General features: G+C 28.3%; 1 protein-coding gene across 1 annotated transcript in view; it reads right to left on the bottom strand.

The window, feature by feature from the left end:
- Positions 1 to 18,159, bottom strand: part of LOC113335133 (myosin-9-like) — a 70,931-nt gene extending 52,772 nt beyond the window's left edge. Inside the window, exon 1 of the mRNA XM_026581267.1 lies at positions 17,548 to 18,159. Coding sequence (XP_026437052.1) covers positions 17,548 to 18,159 — 612 coding nt within the window. The remainder of the gene's footprint in view (positions 1 to 17,547) is intronic.
- Between the last annotated feature and the right edge of the window lie 247 nt (positions 18,160 to 18,406).

The following is an 18,406-nucleotide window of genomic DNA, read 5'->3' as shown; positions in this document are numbered from 1 at the left end:
GAACTAGGATTTGGATTAGTTATTGAGTTAAATCATAGGGCTTTAACGATTAGTTATTGGGAACTAGGATTTGGATTAGTTATTTGAGTTAAATCATAGGGCTCCTTGTAATCTGCTATTGAGTTAGATCTTCTTGAGTTAGATCTTCTTGGGAACTAGGATTTGGATTAGTTCTGCACGGTCTTTCATCCTTCTGCTATTGTGAAATTTGACTTCCTTCATATTTTCTTGAATCAATGTACATAGAAATGCAATTTTTACTAGACGTAATGCCTTAGAACATATTATTTGTGATTACAATAAATTTTTCAAACTTTTTCTGTTAAAGATGAGTTTAACTAGTTTATAATTTTGAAACCAATTTCCGACTTATAACGAAGTGTGTAGATTTTTTTGAGTTAACGTATATAAAATTCAACATTTTTATGAACTCTTTCTCTATGTGTTGGTTTTGTCTTTCTATTTCATTCAAGATTTTTTTTATTTCTTGGTTTTGTCTTTCTATTTCATTCAAGATACATGAAATCTGTGAGGATTTGGATTAGTTCTGCATGGTTTTTCATCCTTCTATTATTGTGAAATTGACTTCTTTCATATTTTCTTGAATCAACGTACATAGAAATGCAATTTTACTAGAGATATTGCCTTAGAACATATTAATTGTAATTACAATACATTTTTCAAACTTTTTTTTATTAAAGATGAGTTTATCTAGTTTACAATTTAGTCTCAGCAATCAATTTCCGACTTATAACGAAGTTTGTAGACTTTTTTGAGTTAACGTATATAAAATTCAACATTTTTATGAACTCTTTCTCTATGTGTTGGTTTTGCTTTCTATTTCATTCATGATTTTCTTTTTTTGGTTGTTTTGTCTTTCTATTTCATTCAAAATACATGAATATGTGAGGATTTGGATTAGTTCTGCATGGTCTTTCTTCCTTCTTTTATTGTGAAATTGACTTCTTCCATATTTTCTTGAATCAACGTACATAGAAATGCAATTTTTACTAGAGCTATTGCCTTAGAACATATTAATTGTAATTACAATACATTTTTCAAACTTTTTTTATTAAAGATGAGTTTATCTAGTTTACAATTTAGTCTCAGCAATCAATTTCCGACTTATAACGAAGTGTGTAGACTTTTTTGAGTTAACGTATATAAAATTCAACATTTTTATGAAATCTTTCTTTTTGTATTGGCTTTGTCTTTCAATTTGATTCAAATAGATGAAATTTATTAGAATTTGGATTAGTTGGCTGGTCTTTCATCCTTCTGCTATTGTGAAATTTGACTTCCTTCATATTTTCTTGAATCAATGTACATAGAAATGCAATTTTTACTAGACGTAATGCCTTAGAACATATTATTTGTGATTACAATAAATTTTTCAAACTTTTTCTGTTAAAGATGAGTTTATGTAGTTTACAATTTAGTCTCACAAATCAATATCCGACTTATAACGATGTGTGTAGACTTTTTTGAGTTAACGTATATAAAATTCAACATTTTTATGAACTTTTTCTTTTTGTGTTGGCTTTCTCTTTCTATTTAATTCGACATAGATGAAATTTGTTAGGATTTGGATTAGTTCTGCTTGGTCTTTCATCCTTCTTCTATTGTGATAGACTCCCTTCATATTTTCTTGGATCAACGTGCATAGAAATACAATTTTTACTAGAGCTAATGCCTTTGAACATATTAATTTTAATTACAGTACATTTTTCAACCCTTTTCTGTTAAAGATGAGTTTATCTAGATTACAATTTAGACTCAGCAATCAATTTCCGACTTATAACGAAGTGTGTAGACTTTTTTGAGTTAACGTATATAAAATTCAACATTTTTATGAACTCTTTTTTTTTGTGTTGGTTTTGTCTTTCTATTTCATTCAAGATACATTAAATTTGTTAGGATTTGGATTAGTTCTGCATGGTCTTTTATCCTTCTTCTATTGTGAAATTTGACTTCCTTCATATTTTCTTGAATCAACGTACATAGAAATGCAATTTTTACTAGAGGTATTGCCTTAGAACATATTAATTGTAATTACAATAAACTTTTCAACCTTTTTTTTGTTAAAGATGAGTTTATCTAGTTTATAATTTAGTCTCAGAAATCAATTTCCGACTTATAACGAAGTTTGTAGACTTTTTTGAGTTAACGTATATAAAATTCAACATTTTTATGAACTCTATCTTTTTGTGTATGTTTTGTCTTTCTATTTCATTCAAGATACGTTAAATTTGTTAGAATTTAGATTAGTTCTGTCTGGCCTTTCATCCTTCTTCTATTGTGAAATTTGACTTCCTTCATATTTTCTTGAATCAATGTACATGGAAATGCAATTTTTACTAGACGTAATGCCTTAGAACATATTATTTGTGATTACAATACATTTTTCAAACTTTTTCTGTTAAAGATGAGTTTGTCTAGTTTACAATTTAGTTTCAGAAATCAGTTTCAGACTTATAATGAAGTGTGTAGACTTTTTTGAGTTAACGTATATAAAATTCAACATTTTTATGAACTCTTTCTCTTTGTGTTGGTTTTGTCTTTCTATTTCATTCAAGATTTTCTTTTTTTGTTAGTTTTGTCTTTCTATTTCATTCAAGATACATGAAATCTGTTAGGACTTGGTTTTTTTTTTGCTAGGTCAAAATGGTTTATTAAAGCAAAAAAACGTAATTACAAGAATTACAAAATGGGAGGTTCTAGACCTCCCCAACCCCATAAACCAAAGGGGAGAAAAAAACTCTAAAAACTCATAAAATAAGCTCCTAAACATTAAAAATTAGCATAAAGAAGAGAACTAGGAAATTAAAAACGTTTTCGTCGTCCAACTCTAAAATTATTCTTATAATCTGCTATTGAGTTAGATCATAGGGCTCCTTGTAATCTGCTATTGAGTTAGATCTTCTTGAGTTAGATCTTCTTGGGAACTAGGATTTGGATTAGTTATTGAGTTAAATCATAGGGCTTTAACGATTAGTTATTGGGAACTAGGATTTGGATTAGTTATTTGAGTTAAATCATAGGGCTCCTTGTAATCTGCTATTGAGTTAGATCTTCTTGAGTTAGATCTTCTTGGGAACTAGGATTTGGATTAGTTCTGCACGGTCTTTCATCCTTCTGCTATTGTGAAATTTGACTTCCTTCATATTTTCTTGAATCAATGTACATAGAAATGCAATTTTTACTAGACGTAATGCCTTAGAACATATTATTTGTGATTACAATAAATTTTTCAAACTTTTTCTGTTAAAGATGAGTTTATCTAGTTTATAATTTTGAAACCAATTTCCGACTTATAACGAAGTGTGTAGATTTTTTTGAGTTAACGTATATAAAATTCAACATTGTTATGAACTCTTTCTCTATGTGTTGGTTTTGTCTTTCTATTTCATTCAAGATTTTTTTTATTTCTTGGTTTTGTCTTTCTATTTCATTCAAGATACATGAAACCTGTGAGGATTTGGATTAGTTCTGCATGGTTTTTCATCCTTCTATTATTGTGAAATTGACTTCTTTCATATTTTCTTGAATCAACGTACATAGAAATGCAATTTTACTAGACATATTGCCTTAGAACATATTAATTGTAATTACAATACATTTTTCAAACTTTTTTTTATTAAAGATGAGTTTATCTAGTTTACAATTTAGTCTCAGCAATCAATTTCCGACTTATAACGAAGTTTGTAGACTTTTTTGAGTTAACGTATATAAAATTCAACATTTTTATGAACTCTTTCTCTATGTGTTGGTTTTGCTTTCTATTTCATTCATGATTTTCTTTTTTTGGTTGTTTTGTCTTTCTATTTCATTCAAAATACATGAATATGTGAGGATTTGGATTAGTTCTGCATGGTCTTTCTTCCTTCTTTTATTGTGAAATTGACTTCTTCCATATTTTCTTGAATCAACGTACATAGAAATGCAATTTTTACTAGAGCTATTGCCTTAGAACATATTAATTGTAATTACAATACATTTTTCAAACTTTTTTTATTAAAGATGAGTTTATCTAGTTTACAATTTAGTCTCAGCAATCAATTTCCGACTTATAACGAAGTGTGTAGACTTTTTTGAGTTAACGTATATAAAATTCAACATTTTTATGAAATCTTTCTTTTTGTATTGGCTTTGTCTTTCAATTTGATTCAAATAGATGAAATTTATTAGAATTTGGATTAGTTGGCTGGTCTTTCATCCTTCTTCTATTGTGAAATTTGACTTCCTTCATATTTTCTTGAATCAACGTACATAGAAATGCAATTTTTACTAGAGGTATTGCCTTAGAACATATTAATTGTAATTACAATAAACTTTTCAACCTTTTTTTTGTTAAAGATGAGTTTATCTAGTTTATAATTTAGTCTCAGAAATCAATTTCCGACTTATAACGAAGTTTGTAGACTTTTTTGAGTTAACGTATATAAAATTCAACATTTTTATGAACTCTATCTTTTTGTGTATGTTTTGTCTTTCTATTTCATTCAAGATACGTTAAATTTGTTAGAATTTAGATTAGTTCTGTCTGGCCTTTCATCCTTCTTCTATTGTGAAATTTGACTTCCTTCATATTTTCTTGAATCAATGTACATGGAAATGCAATTTTTACTAGACGTAATGCCTTAGAACATATTATTTGTGATTACAATACATTTTTCAAACTTTTTCTGTTAAAGATGAGTTTGTCTAGTTTACAATTTAGTTTCAGAAATCAGTTTCAGACTTATAACGAAGTGTGTAGACTTTTTTGAGTTAACGTATATAAAATTCAACATTTTTATGAACTCTTTCTCTATGTGTTGGTTTTGCTTTCTATTTCATTCATGATTTTCTTTTTTTGGTTGTTTTGTCTTTCTATTTCATTCAAAATACATGAATATGTGAGGATTTGGATTAGTTCTGCATGGTCTTTCTTCCTTCTTTTATTGTGAAATTGACTTCTTCCATATTTTCTTGAATCAACGTACATAGAAATGCAATTTTTACTAGAGCTATTGCCTTAGAACATATTAATTGTAATTACAATACATTTTTCAAACTTTTTTTATTAAAGATGAGTTTATCTAGTTTACAATTTAGTCTGAGCAATCAATTTCCGACTTATAACGAAGTGTGTAGACTTTTTTGAGTTAACGTATATAAAATTCAACATTTTTATGAAATCTTTCTTTTTGTATTGGCTTTGTCTTTCAATTTGATTCAAATAGATGAAATTTATTAGAATTTGGATTAGTTGGCTGGTCTTTCATCCTTCTGCTATTGTGAAATTTGACTTCCTTCATATTTTCTTGAATCAATGTACATAGAAATGCAATTTTTACTAGACGTAATGCCTTAGAACATATTATTTGTGATTACAATAAATTTTTCAAACTTTTTCTGTTAAAGATGAGTTTATGTAGTTTACAATTTAGTCTCACAAATCAATATCCGACTTATAACGATGTGTGTAGACTTTTTTGAGTTAACGTATATAAAATTCAACATTTTTATGAACTTTTTCTTTTTGTGTTGGCTTTCTCTTTCTATTTAATTCGACATAGATGAAATTTGTTAGGATTTGGATTAGTTCTGCTTGGTCTTTCATCCTTCTTCTATTGTGATAGACTCCCTTCATATTTTCTTGGATCAACGTGCATAGAAATACAATTTTTACTAGAGCTAATGCCTTTGAACATATTAATTTTAATTACAGTACATTTTTCAACCCTTTTCTGTTAAAGATGAGTTTATCTAGATTACAATTTAGACTCAGCAATCAATTTCCGACTTATAACGAAGTGTGTAGACTTTTTTGAGTTAACGTATATAAAATTCAACATTTTTATGAACTCTTTTTTTTTGTGTTGGTTTTGTCTTTCTATTTCATTCAAGATACATTAAATTTGTTAGGATTTGGATTAGTTCTGCATGGTCTTTTATCCTTCTTCTATTGTGAAATTTGACTTCCTTCATATTTTCTTGAATCAACGTACATAGAAATGCAATTTTTACTAGAGGTATTGCCTTAGAACATATTAATTGTAATTACAATAAACTTTTCAACCTTTTTTTTGTTAAAGATGAGTTTATCTAGTTTATAATTTAGTCTCAGAAATCAATTTCCGACTTATAACGAAGTTTGTAGACTTTTTTGAGTTAACGTATATAAAATTCAACATTTTTATGAACTCTATCTTTTTGTGTATGTTTTGTCTTTCTATTTCATTCAAGATACGTTAAATTTGTTAGAATTTAGATTAGTTCTGTCTGGCCTTTCATCCTTCTTCTATTGTGAAATTTGACTTCCTTCATATTTTCTTGAATAAATGTACATGGAAATGCAATTTTTACTAGACGTAATGCCTTAGAACATATTATTTGTGATTACAATACATTTTTCAAACTTTTTCTGTTAAAGATGAGTTTATCTAGTTTACAATTTAGTTTCAGAAATCAGTTTCGGACTTATAATGAAGTGTGTAGACTTTTTTGAGTTAACGTATATAAAATTCAACATTTTTATGAACTCTTTCTCTTTGTGTTGGTTTTGTCTTTCTATTTCATTCAAGATTTTCTTTTTTTGTTAGTTTTGTCTTTCTATTTCATTCAATATACATGAAATCTGTTAGGACTTGGTTTTTTTTTTGCTAGATCAAAATGGTTTATTAAAGCAAAAAAACGTAATTACAAGAATTACAAAATGGGAGGTTCTAGACCTCCCCACCCCCATAAACCAAAGGGGAGAAAAAAACTCTAAAAACTCATAAAATAAGCTCCTAAACATTAAAAATTAGCATAAAGAAGAGAACTAGGAAATTAAAAACGTTTTCGTCGTCCAACTCTATAATTATTCTTATAATCTGCTATTGAGTTAGATCATAGGGCTCCTTGTAATCTGCTATTGAGTTAGATCTTCTTGGGAACTAGGATTTGGATTAGTTATTGAGTTAAATCATAGGGCTTTAACGATTAGTTATTGGGAACTAGGATTTGGATTAGTTATTTGAGTTAAATCATAGGGATCCTTGTAATCTGCTATTGAGTTAGATCTTCTTGAGTTAGATCTTCTTGGGAACTAGGATTTGGATTAGTTCTGCACGGTCTTTCATCCTTCTGCTATTGTGAAATTTGACTTCCTTCATATTTTCTTGAATCAATGTACATAGAAATGCAATTTTTACTAGACGTAATGCCTTAGAACATATTATTTGTGATTACAATAAATTTTTCAAACTTTTTCTGTTAAAGATGAGTTTATCTAGTTTACAATTTTGAAATCAATTTCCGACTTATAACGAAGTGTGTAGATTTTTTTGAGTTAACGTATATAAAATTCAACATTTTTATGAACTCTTTCTCTATGTGTTGGTTTTGTCTTTCTATTTCATTCAAGATTTTTTTTATTTCTTGGTTTTGTCTTTCTATTTCATTCAAGATACATGAAATCTGTGAGGATTTGGATTAGTTCTGCATGGTTTTTCATCCTTCTATTATTGTGAAATTGACTTCTTTCATATTTTCTTGAATCAACGTACATAGAAATGCAATTTTACTAGAGATATTGCTTTAGAACATATTAATTGTAATTACAATACATTTTTCAAACTTTTTTTTATTAAAGATGAGTTTATCTAGTTTACAATTTAGTCTCAGCAATCAATTTCCGACTTATAACGAAGTTTGTAGACTTTTTTGAGTTAACGTATATAAAATTCAACATTTTTATGAACTCTTTCTCTATGTGTTGGTTTTGCTTTCTATTTCATTCATGATTTTCTTTTTTTGGTTGTTTTGTCTTTCTATTTCATTCAAAATACATGAATATGTGAGGATTTGGATTAGTTCTGCATGGTCTTTCTTCCTTCTTTTATTGTGAAATTGACTTCTTCCATATTTTCTTGAATCAACGTACATAGAAATGCAATTTTTACTAGAGCTATTGCCTTAGAACATATTAATTGTAATTACAATACATTTTTCAAACTTTTTTTATTAAAGATGAGTTTATCTAGTTTACAATTTAGTCTGAGCAATCAATTTCCGACTTATAACGAAGTGTGTAGACTTTTTTGAGTTAACGTATATAAAATTCAACATTTTTATGAAATCTTTCTTTTTGTATTGGCTTTGTCTTTCAATTTGATTCAAATAGATGAAATTTATTAGAATTTGGATTAGTTGGCTGGTCTTTCATCCTTCTGCTATTGTGAAATTTGACTTCCTTCATATTTTCTTGAATCAATGTACATAGAAATGCAATTTTTACTAGACGTAATGCCTTAGAACATATTATTTGTGATTACAATAAATTTTTCAAACTTTTTCTGTTAAAGATGAGTTTATGTAGTTTACAATTTAGTCTCACAAATCAATATCCGACTTATAACGATGTGTGTAGACTTTTTTGAGTTAACGTATATAAAATTCAACATTTTTATGAACTTTTTCTTTTTGTGTTGGCTTTCTCTTTCTATTTAATTCGACATAGATGAAATTTGTTAGGATTTGGATTAGTTCTGCTTGGTCTTTCATCCTTCTTCTATTGTGATAGACTCCCTTCATATTTTCTTGGATCAACGTACATAGAAATACAATTTTTACTAGAGCTAATGCCTTTGAACATATTAATTTTAATTACAGTACATTTTTCAACCCTTTTCTGTTAAAGATGAGTTTATCTAGATTACAATTTAGACTCAGCAATCAATTTCCGACTTATAACGAAGTGTGTAGACTTTTTTGAGTTAACGTATATAAAATTCAACATTTTTATGAACTCTTTTTTTTGTGTTGGTTTTGTCTTTCTATTTCATTCAAGATACATTAAATTTGTTAGGATTTGGATTAGTTCTGCATGGTCTTTTATCCTTCTTCTATTGTGAAATTTGACTTCCTTCATATTTTCTTGAATCAACGTACATAGAAATGCAATTTTTACTAGAGGTATTGCCTTAGAACATATTAATTGTAATTACAATAAACTTTTCAACCTTTTTTTTGTTAAAGATGAGTTTATCTAGTTTATAATTTAGTCTCAGAAATCAATTTCCGACTTATAACGAAGTTTGTAGACTTTTTTGAGTTAACGTATATAAAATTCAACATTTTTATGAACTCTATCTTTTTGTGTATGTTTTGTCTTTCTATTTCATTCAAGATACGTTAAATTTGTTAGAATTTAGATTAGTTCTGTCTGGCCTTTCATCCTTCTTCTATTGTGAAATTTGACTTCCTTCATATTTTCTTGAATCAATGTACATGGAAATGCAATTTTTACTAGACGTAATGCCTTAGAACATATTATTTGTGATTACAATACATTTTTCAAACTTTTTCTGTTAAAGATGAGTTTGTCTAGTTTACAATTTAGTTTCAGAAATCAGTTTCAGACTTATAATGAAGTGTGTAGACTTTTTTGAGTTAACGTATATAAAATTCAACATTTTTATGAACTCTTTCTCTTTGTGTTGGTTTTGTCTTTCTATTTCATTCAAGATTTTCTTTTTTTGTTAGTTTTGTCTTTCTATTTCATTCAAGATACATGAAATCTGTTAGGACTTGGTTTTTTTTTTGCTAGGTCAAAATGGTTTATTAAAGCAAAAAAACGTAATTACAAGAATTACAAAATGGGAGGTTCTAGACCTCCCCACCCCCATAAACCAAAGGGGAGAAAAAAACTCTAAAAACTCATAAAATAAGCTCCTAAACATTAAAAATTAGCATAAAGAAGAGAACTAGGAAATTAAAAACGTTTTCGTCGTCCAACTCTAAAATTATTCTTATAATCTGCTATTGAGTTAGATCATAGGGCTCCTTGTAATCTGCTATTGAGTTAGATCTTCTTGAGTTAGATCTTCTTGGGAACTAGGATTTGGATTAGTTATTGAGTTAAATCATAGGGCTTTAACGATTAGTTATTGGGAACTAGGATTTGGATTAGTTATTTGAGTTAAATCATAGGGCTCCTTGTAATCTGCTATTGAGTTAGATCTTCTTGAGTTAGATCTTCTTGGGAACTAGGATTTGGATTAGTTCTGCACGGTCTTTCATCCTTCTGCTATTGTGAAATTTGACTTCCTTCATATTTTCTTGAATCAATGTACATAGAAATGCAATTTTTACTAGACGTAATGCCTTAGAACATATTATTTGTGATTACAATAAATTTTTCAAACTTTTTCTGTTAAAGATGAGTTTATCTAGTTTACAATTTTGAAATCAATTTCCGACTTATAACGAAGTGTGTAGATTTTTTTGAGTTAACGTATATACAATTCAACATTTTTATGAACTCTTTCTCTATGTGTTGGTTTTGTATTTCTATTTCATTCAAGATTTTTTTTATTTCTTGGTTTTGTCTTTCTATTTCATTCAAGATACATGAAATCTGTGAGGATTTGGATTAGTTCTGCATGGTTTTTCATCCTTCTATTATTGTGAAATTGACTTCTTTCATATTTTCTTGAATCAACGTACATAGAAATGCAATTTTACTAGAGCTATTACCTTAGAACATATTAATTGTAATTACAATACATTTTTCAAACTTTTTTTTATTAAAGATGAGTTTATCTAGTTTACAATTTAGTCTCAGCAATCAATTTCCGACTTATAACGAAGTGTGTGGACTTTTTTGAGTTAACGTATATAAAATTAAACATTTTTATGAACTCTTTCTTTTTGTATTGGCTTTGTCTTTCAATTTGATTCAAATAGATGAAATTTATTATATTTTTAAATTTGTTGGCTGGTCTTTCATCCTTCTGCTATTGTGAAATTTGACTTCCTTCATATTTTCTTGAATCAATGTACATAGAAATGCAATTTTTACTAGACGTAATGCCTTAGAACATATTATTTGTGATTACAATACATTTTTCAAACTTTTTCTGTTAAAGATGAGTTTATCTAGTTTACAATTTAGTTTCAGAAATCAGTTTCAGACTTATAACGAAGTGTGTAGACTTTTCGAGTTAACGTGTATAAAATTCAACATTTTTATGAACTCTTTCTCTTTGTGTTGGTTTTGTCTTTCCATTTCATTCAAGATTTTCTTTTTTTGTTAGTTTTGTCTTTCTATTTTATTCAAGATACATGAAATCTGTAAGGATTTGCGTTAGTTGTGCACGGTCTTTCATCCTTCTGCTATTGTGAAATTTGACTTCCTTCATATTTTCTTGAATCAATGTACATAGAAATGCAATTTTTACTAGACGTAATGCCTTAGAACATATTATTTGTGATTACAATAAATTTTTCAAACTTTTTCTGTTAAAGATGAGTTTATCTAGTTTACAATTTAGTTTCAGAAATCAGTTTCAGACTTATAACGAAGTGTGTAGACGTTTTTGAGTTAACGTATATAAAATTCAACATTTTTATGAACTCTTTCTTTTTGTATTGGCTTTGTCTTTCAATTTGATTCAAATAGATGAAATTTATTATATTTTTAAATTTGTTGGCTGGTCTTTCATCCTTCTGCTATTGTGAAATTTGACTTTCTTTATATTTTCTTGAATCAATGTACATAGAAATGCAATTTTTACTAGACGTAATGCCTTAGAACATATTATTTGTTATTACAATAAATTTTTCAAACTTTTTCTGTTAAATATGAGTTTATGTAGTTTACAATTTAGTCTCACAAATCAATATCCGACTTATAACAAAGTGTGTAGACTTTTTTTGACTTAACGTAAATAAAATTCAACATTTTTATGAAATTTTTCTTTTTGTGTTGGCTTTGTCTTTCTTTTTGATTCAAGATAGATGAAATTTGTTAGGATTTGGATTAGTTCTTCTTGGTCTTTCATCCTTCTTCTATTGTGAAATTCGCCTTACTTCATATTTCCTTGAACCAACGTACATAGAAATGCAATTTTTACTAGATGTAATACCTTAGAACATATTAATTGTAATTACAATACATTTTTCAAACTTTTTCTGTTAAAGATGAGTTTATCTAGTTTACAATCTTTAGTCTCCGAAATCAATTTCCGATTTATAACGAAGTGTGTAGAATTTTTTGAGTTAACTTAAATAAAATTGAACATTTTTATGAACTCTTTCTTTTTGTGTTGCCTTTGTCTTTCTATTTGATTCAAGATATATGAAATTTGTTATGATTTAGGTTAGTTCTGCTTGGTCTTTCGTCCTTCTTTTATTGTGAAATTTGACTTCCTTCATATGTTCTTGAATCAACATACATAGAAATGTAATTTTTACTAGACGTACTGCCTTAGAACATGTTAACTGTGCTTAAAATACATTTTTTAAACTTTCTCTGTTAAAGATGAGTTTATCTAGTTTACAACTGAGTCTCGGAAATCAATTTCTGACTTATAACGAAGTGCGTGGACTTTTTTTGAGTTAACGTAAATAAAGTTCAACATTTTTATGAACTCTTTCTTTTTGTGTTGGCTTTGTCTTTCAATTTGATTCAAATAGATGAAATTTGTTAGAATTTAGATTAGTTCTCTCTGGCCTTTCATCCTTCTTCTATTGTGAAATTTGACTTCCTTCATATTTTCTTTAATCAATGTACATAGAAATGCAATTTTTACTTGATGTAATGCCTTAGAACATATTAATTGTAATTACAATACAGTTTTCAAACTTTTTCTGTTAAAGATGAGTTTATCTTTCGTAATGGTGAAGGTTTAAATTATGATGAAAGGCCTGATTCCTTTTGTCTTTAGAATTTCCTAATGTTGTTTATTTCAGATTCAAGTAGTTTGTAAGTTTTGGGGGTCTTCTGACCTCTTTTCTTATGAACACTTTGTACATATTGGTTATTCATTAATACAACATGGATTTAGCAAAAAAAAATGAGTTTATCTAGTTTACAATTTTTAGTCTCAGAAATCAATTTCCGATTTATAACGAAGTGTGTAGAATTTTTTGAGTTAACGTAAATAAAATTGAACATTTTTATGAACTCTTTCTTTTTGTGTTTCCTTTGTCTTTCTATTTGATTCAAGATAAATGAAATTTGTTATGATTTGGGTTATTTCTGCTTGGTCTTTCGTCCTTCTTCTATTGTGAAATTTGACTTCCTTCATATGTTCTTGAATCAACATACATAGAAATGTAATTTTTACTAGACGTACTGCCTTAGAACATGTTAACTGTGCTTACAATACATTTTTTAAACTTTCTCTGTTAAAGATGAGTTTATCTAGTTTACAACTGAGTCTCGGAAATCAATTTCCGACTTATAACGAAGTGCGTAGACTTTTTTTGAGTTAACATAAATAAAGTTCAACATTTTTATGAACTCTTTCTTTTTGTGTTGGCTTTGTCTTTCAATTTGATTCAAATAGATGAAATTTGTTAAATTTTGGATTAGTTCTGTCTGGCTTTTCATCCTTCTTCTATTGTGAAATTTGACTTCATTCATATTTTCTTTAATCAATGTATATAGAAATGCAATTTTTACTAGACGTATTGCCTTAGAACATATTATTTGTGATTACAATACATTTTTCAAAGTTTTTCTGTTAAAGATGAGTTTATCTAGTTTACAATTTAGTTTCAGAAATCAGTTTCAGACTTATAACGAAGTGTGTAGACATTTTTGAGTTAACGTATATAAAATTCAACATTTTTATGAACTCTTTCTCTTTGTGTTGGTTTTGTCTTTCTACTTCATTCAAGATTTTCTTTTTTTGTTGGTTTTGTCTTTCTATTTCATTCAAGATACATGAAATTTGTTAGGATTCTGATTAGTTCTGCACGGTCTTTCATCCTTCTGCTATTGTGAAATTTGACTTCCTTCATATTTTCTTGAATCAATGTACATAGCAATGCAATTTTTACTAGACGTAATGCCTTAGAACATATTATTTGTGATTACAATAAATTTTTCAATCTTTTTCTATTAAAGATGAGTTTATCTAGTTTACAATTTAGTCAGAGAAATCAATTTCCGACTTATAACGAAGTGTGTAGACTTTTTTGAGTTAACGTATATAAAATTCAACATTTTTATGAACTCTTTCTTTTTGTATTGGCTTTCTCTTTCAATTTGATTCAAATAGATGAAATTTATTAGAATTTGGATTAGTTGGCTGGAATTTCATCCTTTTGCTATTGTGAAATTTGACTTCCTTCATATTTTCTTGAATCAATGTACATAGAAATGCAATTTTTACTAGACGTAATGCCTTAAAACATATTATTTGTGATTACAATACATTTTTCAAACTTTTTCTGTTAAAGATGAGTTTATGTAGTTTACAATTTAGTCACACAAATCAATATCTGACTTATAACGATGTGTGTAGACTTTTTTGAGTTAACGTATATAAAATTCAACATTTTTATGAACTTTTTCTTTTTGTGTTGGCTTTCTCTTTCTATTTGATTCGAGATAGATGAAATTTTTTAGAATTTGGATTAGTTCTGCTTGGTCTTTCATCCTTCTTCTATTGTGATAGATTTCCTTCATATTTTCTTGGATCAACGTACATAGAAATACAATTTTTACTAGAGCTATTGCCTTAGAACATATTAATTGTAATTAAAGTACATTTTTCAAACTTTTTCTGTTAAAGATGAGTTTATCTAGTTTACAATTTAGACTCACCAATCAATTTCCGACTTATAACGAAGTGTGTAGACGTTTTTGAGTTAACGTATATAAAATTCAACATTTTTATGAACTCTTTCTTTTTGTGTTGGTTTTGTCTTTCTATTTCATTAAAGATACATTAAATTTGTTAGGATTTGGATTAGTTCTGCATGGTCTTTTATCCTTCTTCTATTGTGAAATTTGACTTCCTTCATATTTTCTTTAATCAACGTACATAGAAATGCAATTTTTACTAGAGGATTTGCCTTAGAACATATTAATTGTAATTACAATACATTTTTCAAACTTTTTTTGTTAAAGATGAGTTTATCTAGTTTACAATTTAGTCTCAGCAATCAATTTCCGACTTATAACGAAGTGTGTAGACTTTTTTGAGTTAACGTATATAAAATTCAACATTTTTATGAAATCTTAATTTTTGTGTTGGCTTTGTCTTTCTATTTGATTCAAGATTGATGAAATTTTTTAGGATTTGGATTAGTTCTGCTTTGTCTTTCATCCTTCTTCCATTGTATAATTTGACTTCCTTCATATTTTCTTGGATCAACGTACATAGAAATACAATTTTTACTAGAGCTATTGCCTTAGAACATATTAATTGTAATTACAATACATTTTTCAAACTTTTTCTGTTAAAGATGAGTTTATCTAGTTTACAATTTAGTCTCAGAAATAAATTTCCGACTTATAACGAAGTGTGTAGACTTTTTTGAGTTAACGTATATAAAATTCAACATTTTTATGAACTCTTTCTTTTTGTATTGGCTTTGTCTTTCAATTTGATTCAAATAGATGAAATTTATTAGAGTTTAGATTAGTTGGCTGGTCTTTCATCCTTCTGCTATTGTGAGATTTGACTTCCTTCATATTTTTTTGAATCAATGTACATAGAAATGCAATTTTTACTAGACGTAATTCCTTAGAACATAATATTTGTGATTACAACAAATTTTTCAAACTTTTTCTGTTAAAGATGAGTTTATCTAGTTTACAATTTAGTCTCAGAAATTAATTTCCGACTTATAACGATGTGTGTAGACTTTTTTGAGTTAACGTATATAAAATTCAACATTTTTATGAACTCTTTCTTTTTGTGTTGGTTTTGTCTTTCTATTTCATTCAAGATACATGAAATTTTTTAGGATTTGGATTTGTTCTTCTTGGTCTTTCATCCTTCTTCTATTGTGAAATTTGCCTTCCTTCATATTTTCTTGAATCACCGTACATAGAAATGCAATTTTTACTAGATGTAATACCTTAGAACATATTATTTGTGATTACAATACATTTTTCAAACTTTTTCTGTTAAAGATGAGTTTATCTAGTTTACAATTTAGTCTCAGCAATCAATTTCCGAATTATAACGAAGTGTGTAGACTTTTTTGAGTTAACATATATAAAATTCAACATTTTTATGAACTCTTTGTTTTTGTGTTGGTTTTGTCTTTCTATTTCATTCAAGATACATGAAATTTGTTAGGATTTGGATTAGTTCTGCATGGTCTTTCATCCTTCTTTTATTGTGAAACTGACTTCTTTCATATTTTCTTGAATCAACGTACATAGAAATGCAATTTTACTAGAGCTATTGCTTTAGAACATATTAATTATAATAACAATACATTTTTCGAACTTTTTTATTAAAGATGACTTTATCTAGTTTACAATTTAGTCTCAGCAATCAATTTCCGACTTATAACGAAGTGTGTAGACTTTTTTGAGTTAATGTATATAAAATTCAACATTTTTATGAACTCTTTCTTTTTGTATTGGCTTTGTCTTTCAATTTGATTCAAATAGATGAAATTTATTAGAATTTGGATTAGTTGGCTGGTCTTTCATCCTTCTGCTATTGTGAAATTTGACTTCCTTCATATTTTCTTGAATCAACGTCCATAGAAATGCAATTTTTATTAGATGTAATGCCTTAGAACATATTATTTGTGATTACAATACATTTTTCAAACTTTTTCTGTTAAAATGAGTTTATCTAGTTTACAATGTAGTCTCAGAAATTAATTTCCGACTTATAACGATGTGTGTAGACTTTTTTGAGTTAAGGTATATAAAATTCAACATTTTTATGAACTCTTTCTTTTTGTGTTGGCTTTCTCTTTCTATTTGATTCAGCTAGATGAAATTTTGTTAGGATTTGGATTAGTTCTGCTTGGTCTTTCATCCTTCTTCTATTGTGAAATTTGACTTCCTTACTTTTTTCTTGGATCAACGTACTTAGAAATACAATTTTTACTAGAGCTATTGCCTTAGAACATATTAATTGTAATTACAATACATGTTTCAAAGTTTTTCAGTTAAAGATGAGTTTATCTAGTTTACAATTTAGTATCAGAAATCAATTTCCGATTTATAACGAAGTGTGTAGAATTTTTTGAGTTAACGTAAATAAAATTGAACATTTTTATGAACTCTTTCTTTTTGTGTTGCCTTTGTCTTTCTATTTGATTCAAGATAGATGAAATTTGTTATGATTTGGTTTTTTTTTTCTAGGTAAAAATGGTTTATTAAGCAAAAAAACGTAATTACAAGAATTACAAAAAGGGAGGCTCAAGGCCTCCCCTCCCCCATAAACCAAAGGGGAGATAAATAACATCAAAATATCTAACAAAATAAGCTCCTAAACACAAATAACTAACAAAAAGAAGGAAACTAGGATTATCATCAAGTTCCTCCACCTCTTTCTTTGTTCTTATTTTTCGCATTTGGAGTCTTCATTATTTTGGATTGAGCTTGTATTTCCTTGAAATACTTCTTTCGGAAAGATAAATCCTTCAAAAACTTTTGTTGAATATCAAATTTTGTTATTGAACAAAAAACTTCATGCTCCTCCGTGGTTAAGCGAATAGTAGTACTTTCCACAGGCCCAGCACCACTGTCCGTGCTTTGATTGTTATTGGTCTTATGTAAAAGCCCAATATTTCCATTGTGATCCTCACGTGTAGTGTCCTGTCTTGTATTCGCCCTATTGTTATGCTGTTGCAGTAAAGCAATATCGCAGCATTAGAACTTCCAGGCTTACGAGAACTTCCTTCTGATCGCCCTTTTGCTATCTCTGTCTCCCTATCCAAAGGCAGCTCATCCCACTTCTTACCTTTAACCCCCAAGGCTGCTTGTGCAACTGAAAAATTTTCATCTGAACTTGAATCACTTTCAACATCATCAACATTCTCATTTAAACCTTCCTCATTCTCGAGCACACTAAATTTGTTAGGAGATAAAACTACTCCAGAATTAGTTGGTTTCTCAGCAGAAGTTGTTTGCTTAGCCGGTTTAGTGGATTTCTTAGAAGAAGCATACTCTAACGCAGCCTGCTTAGTTTTCCAATCCTCAGATGCCTTGCGTAAATCATCTTCAGCTTTTGCTAAGGTATCTTCCAGTTGTTTGATTGTCTCCAAAACATTCTCCCCATCATTCAGCATAACAATAGTTGTTTCAGCATCATTATAATTTGATTCAATATTTTGTTTACCTGAATTTCTATGTTTCACTTCTTTCCAGACTTGTTTTGCAGGTTTCTCTATACGTACCAGTTGTTTCTCAGATTCCATGGAAGGATGCGACTTCGCAAGCTTCCTTTTGCACTCATCATCCTCATGCCCAATAATGTTACATATGGCACAAAATTTTGGATAGTGTTGTATATCAATGTACTGCCAGAACTTCCTCCAGCTGATAGATGAATACGTTCTGGAATATGTTTGGCGAAATCTATATCGACAAGCACAGCAGCAAAATGGCCATACTCAACAGAGATCTCTCAGTCCACAACTCCATGTGAAGACCCAGAAATCTTAC

The sequence above is a fragment of the Papaver somniferum genome, unplaced genomic scaffold (assembly GCF_003573695.1).
Source record: "Papaver somniferum cultivar HN1 unplaced genomic scaffold, ASM357369v1 unplaced-scaffold_138, whole genome shotgun sequence".
Taxonomy (NCBI): domain Eukaryota; kingdom Viridiplantae; phylum Streptophyta; class Magnoliopsida; order Ranunculales; family Papaveraceae; genus Papaver; species Papaver somniferum.
The sequence above is the reverse complement of the archived record's forward strand: the minus strand, read 5'-3'. Positions and strand labels throughout refer to the sequence as shown.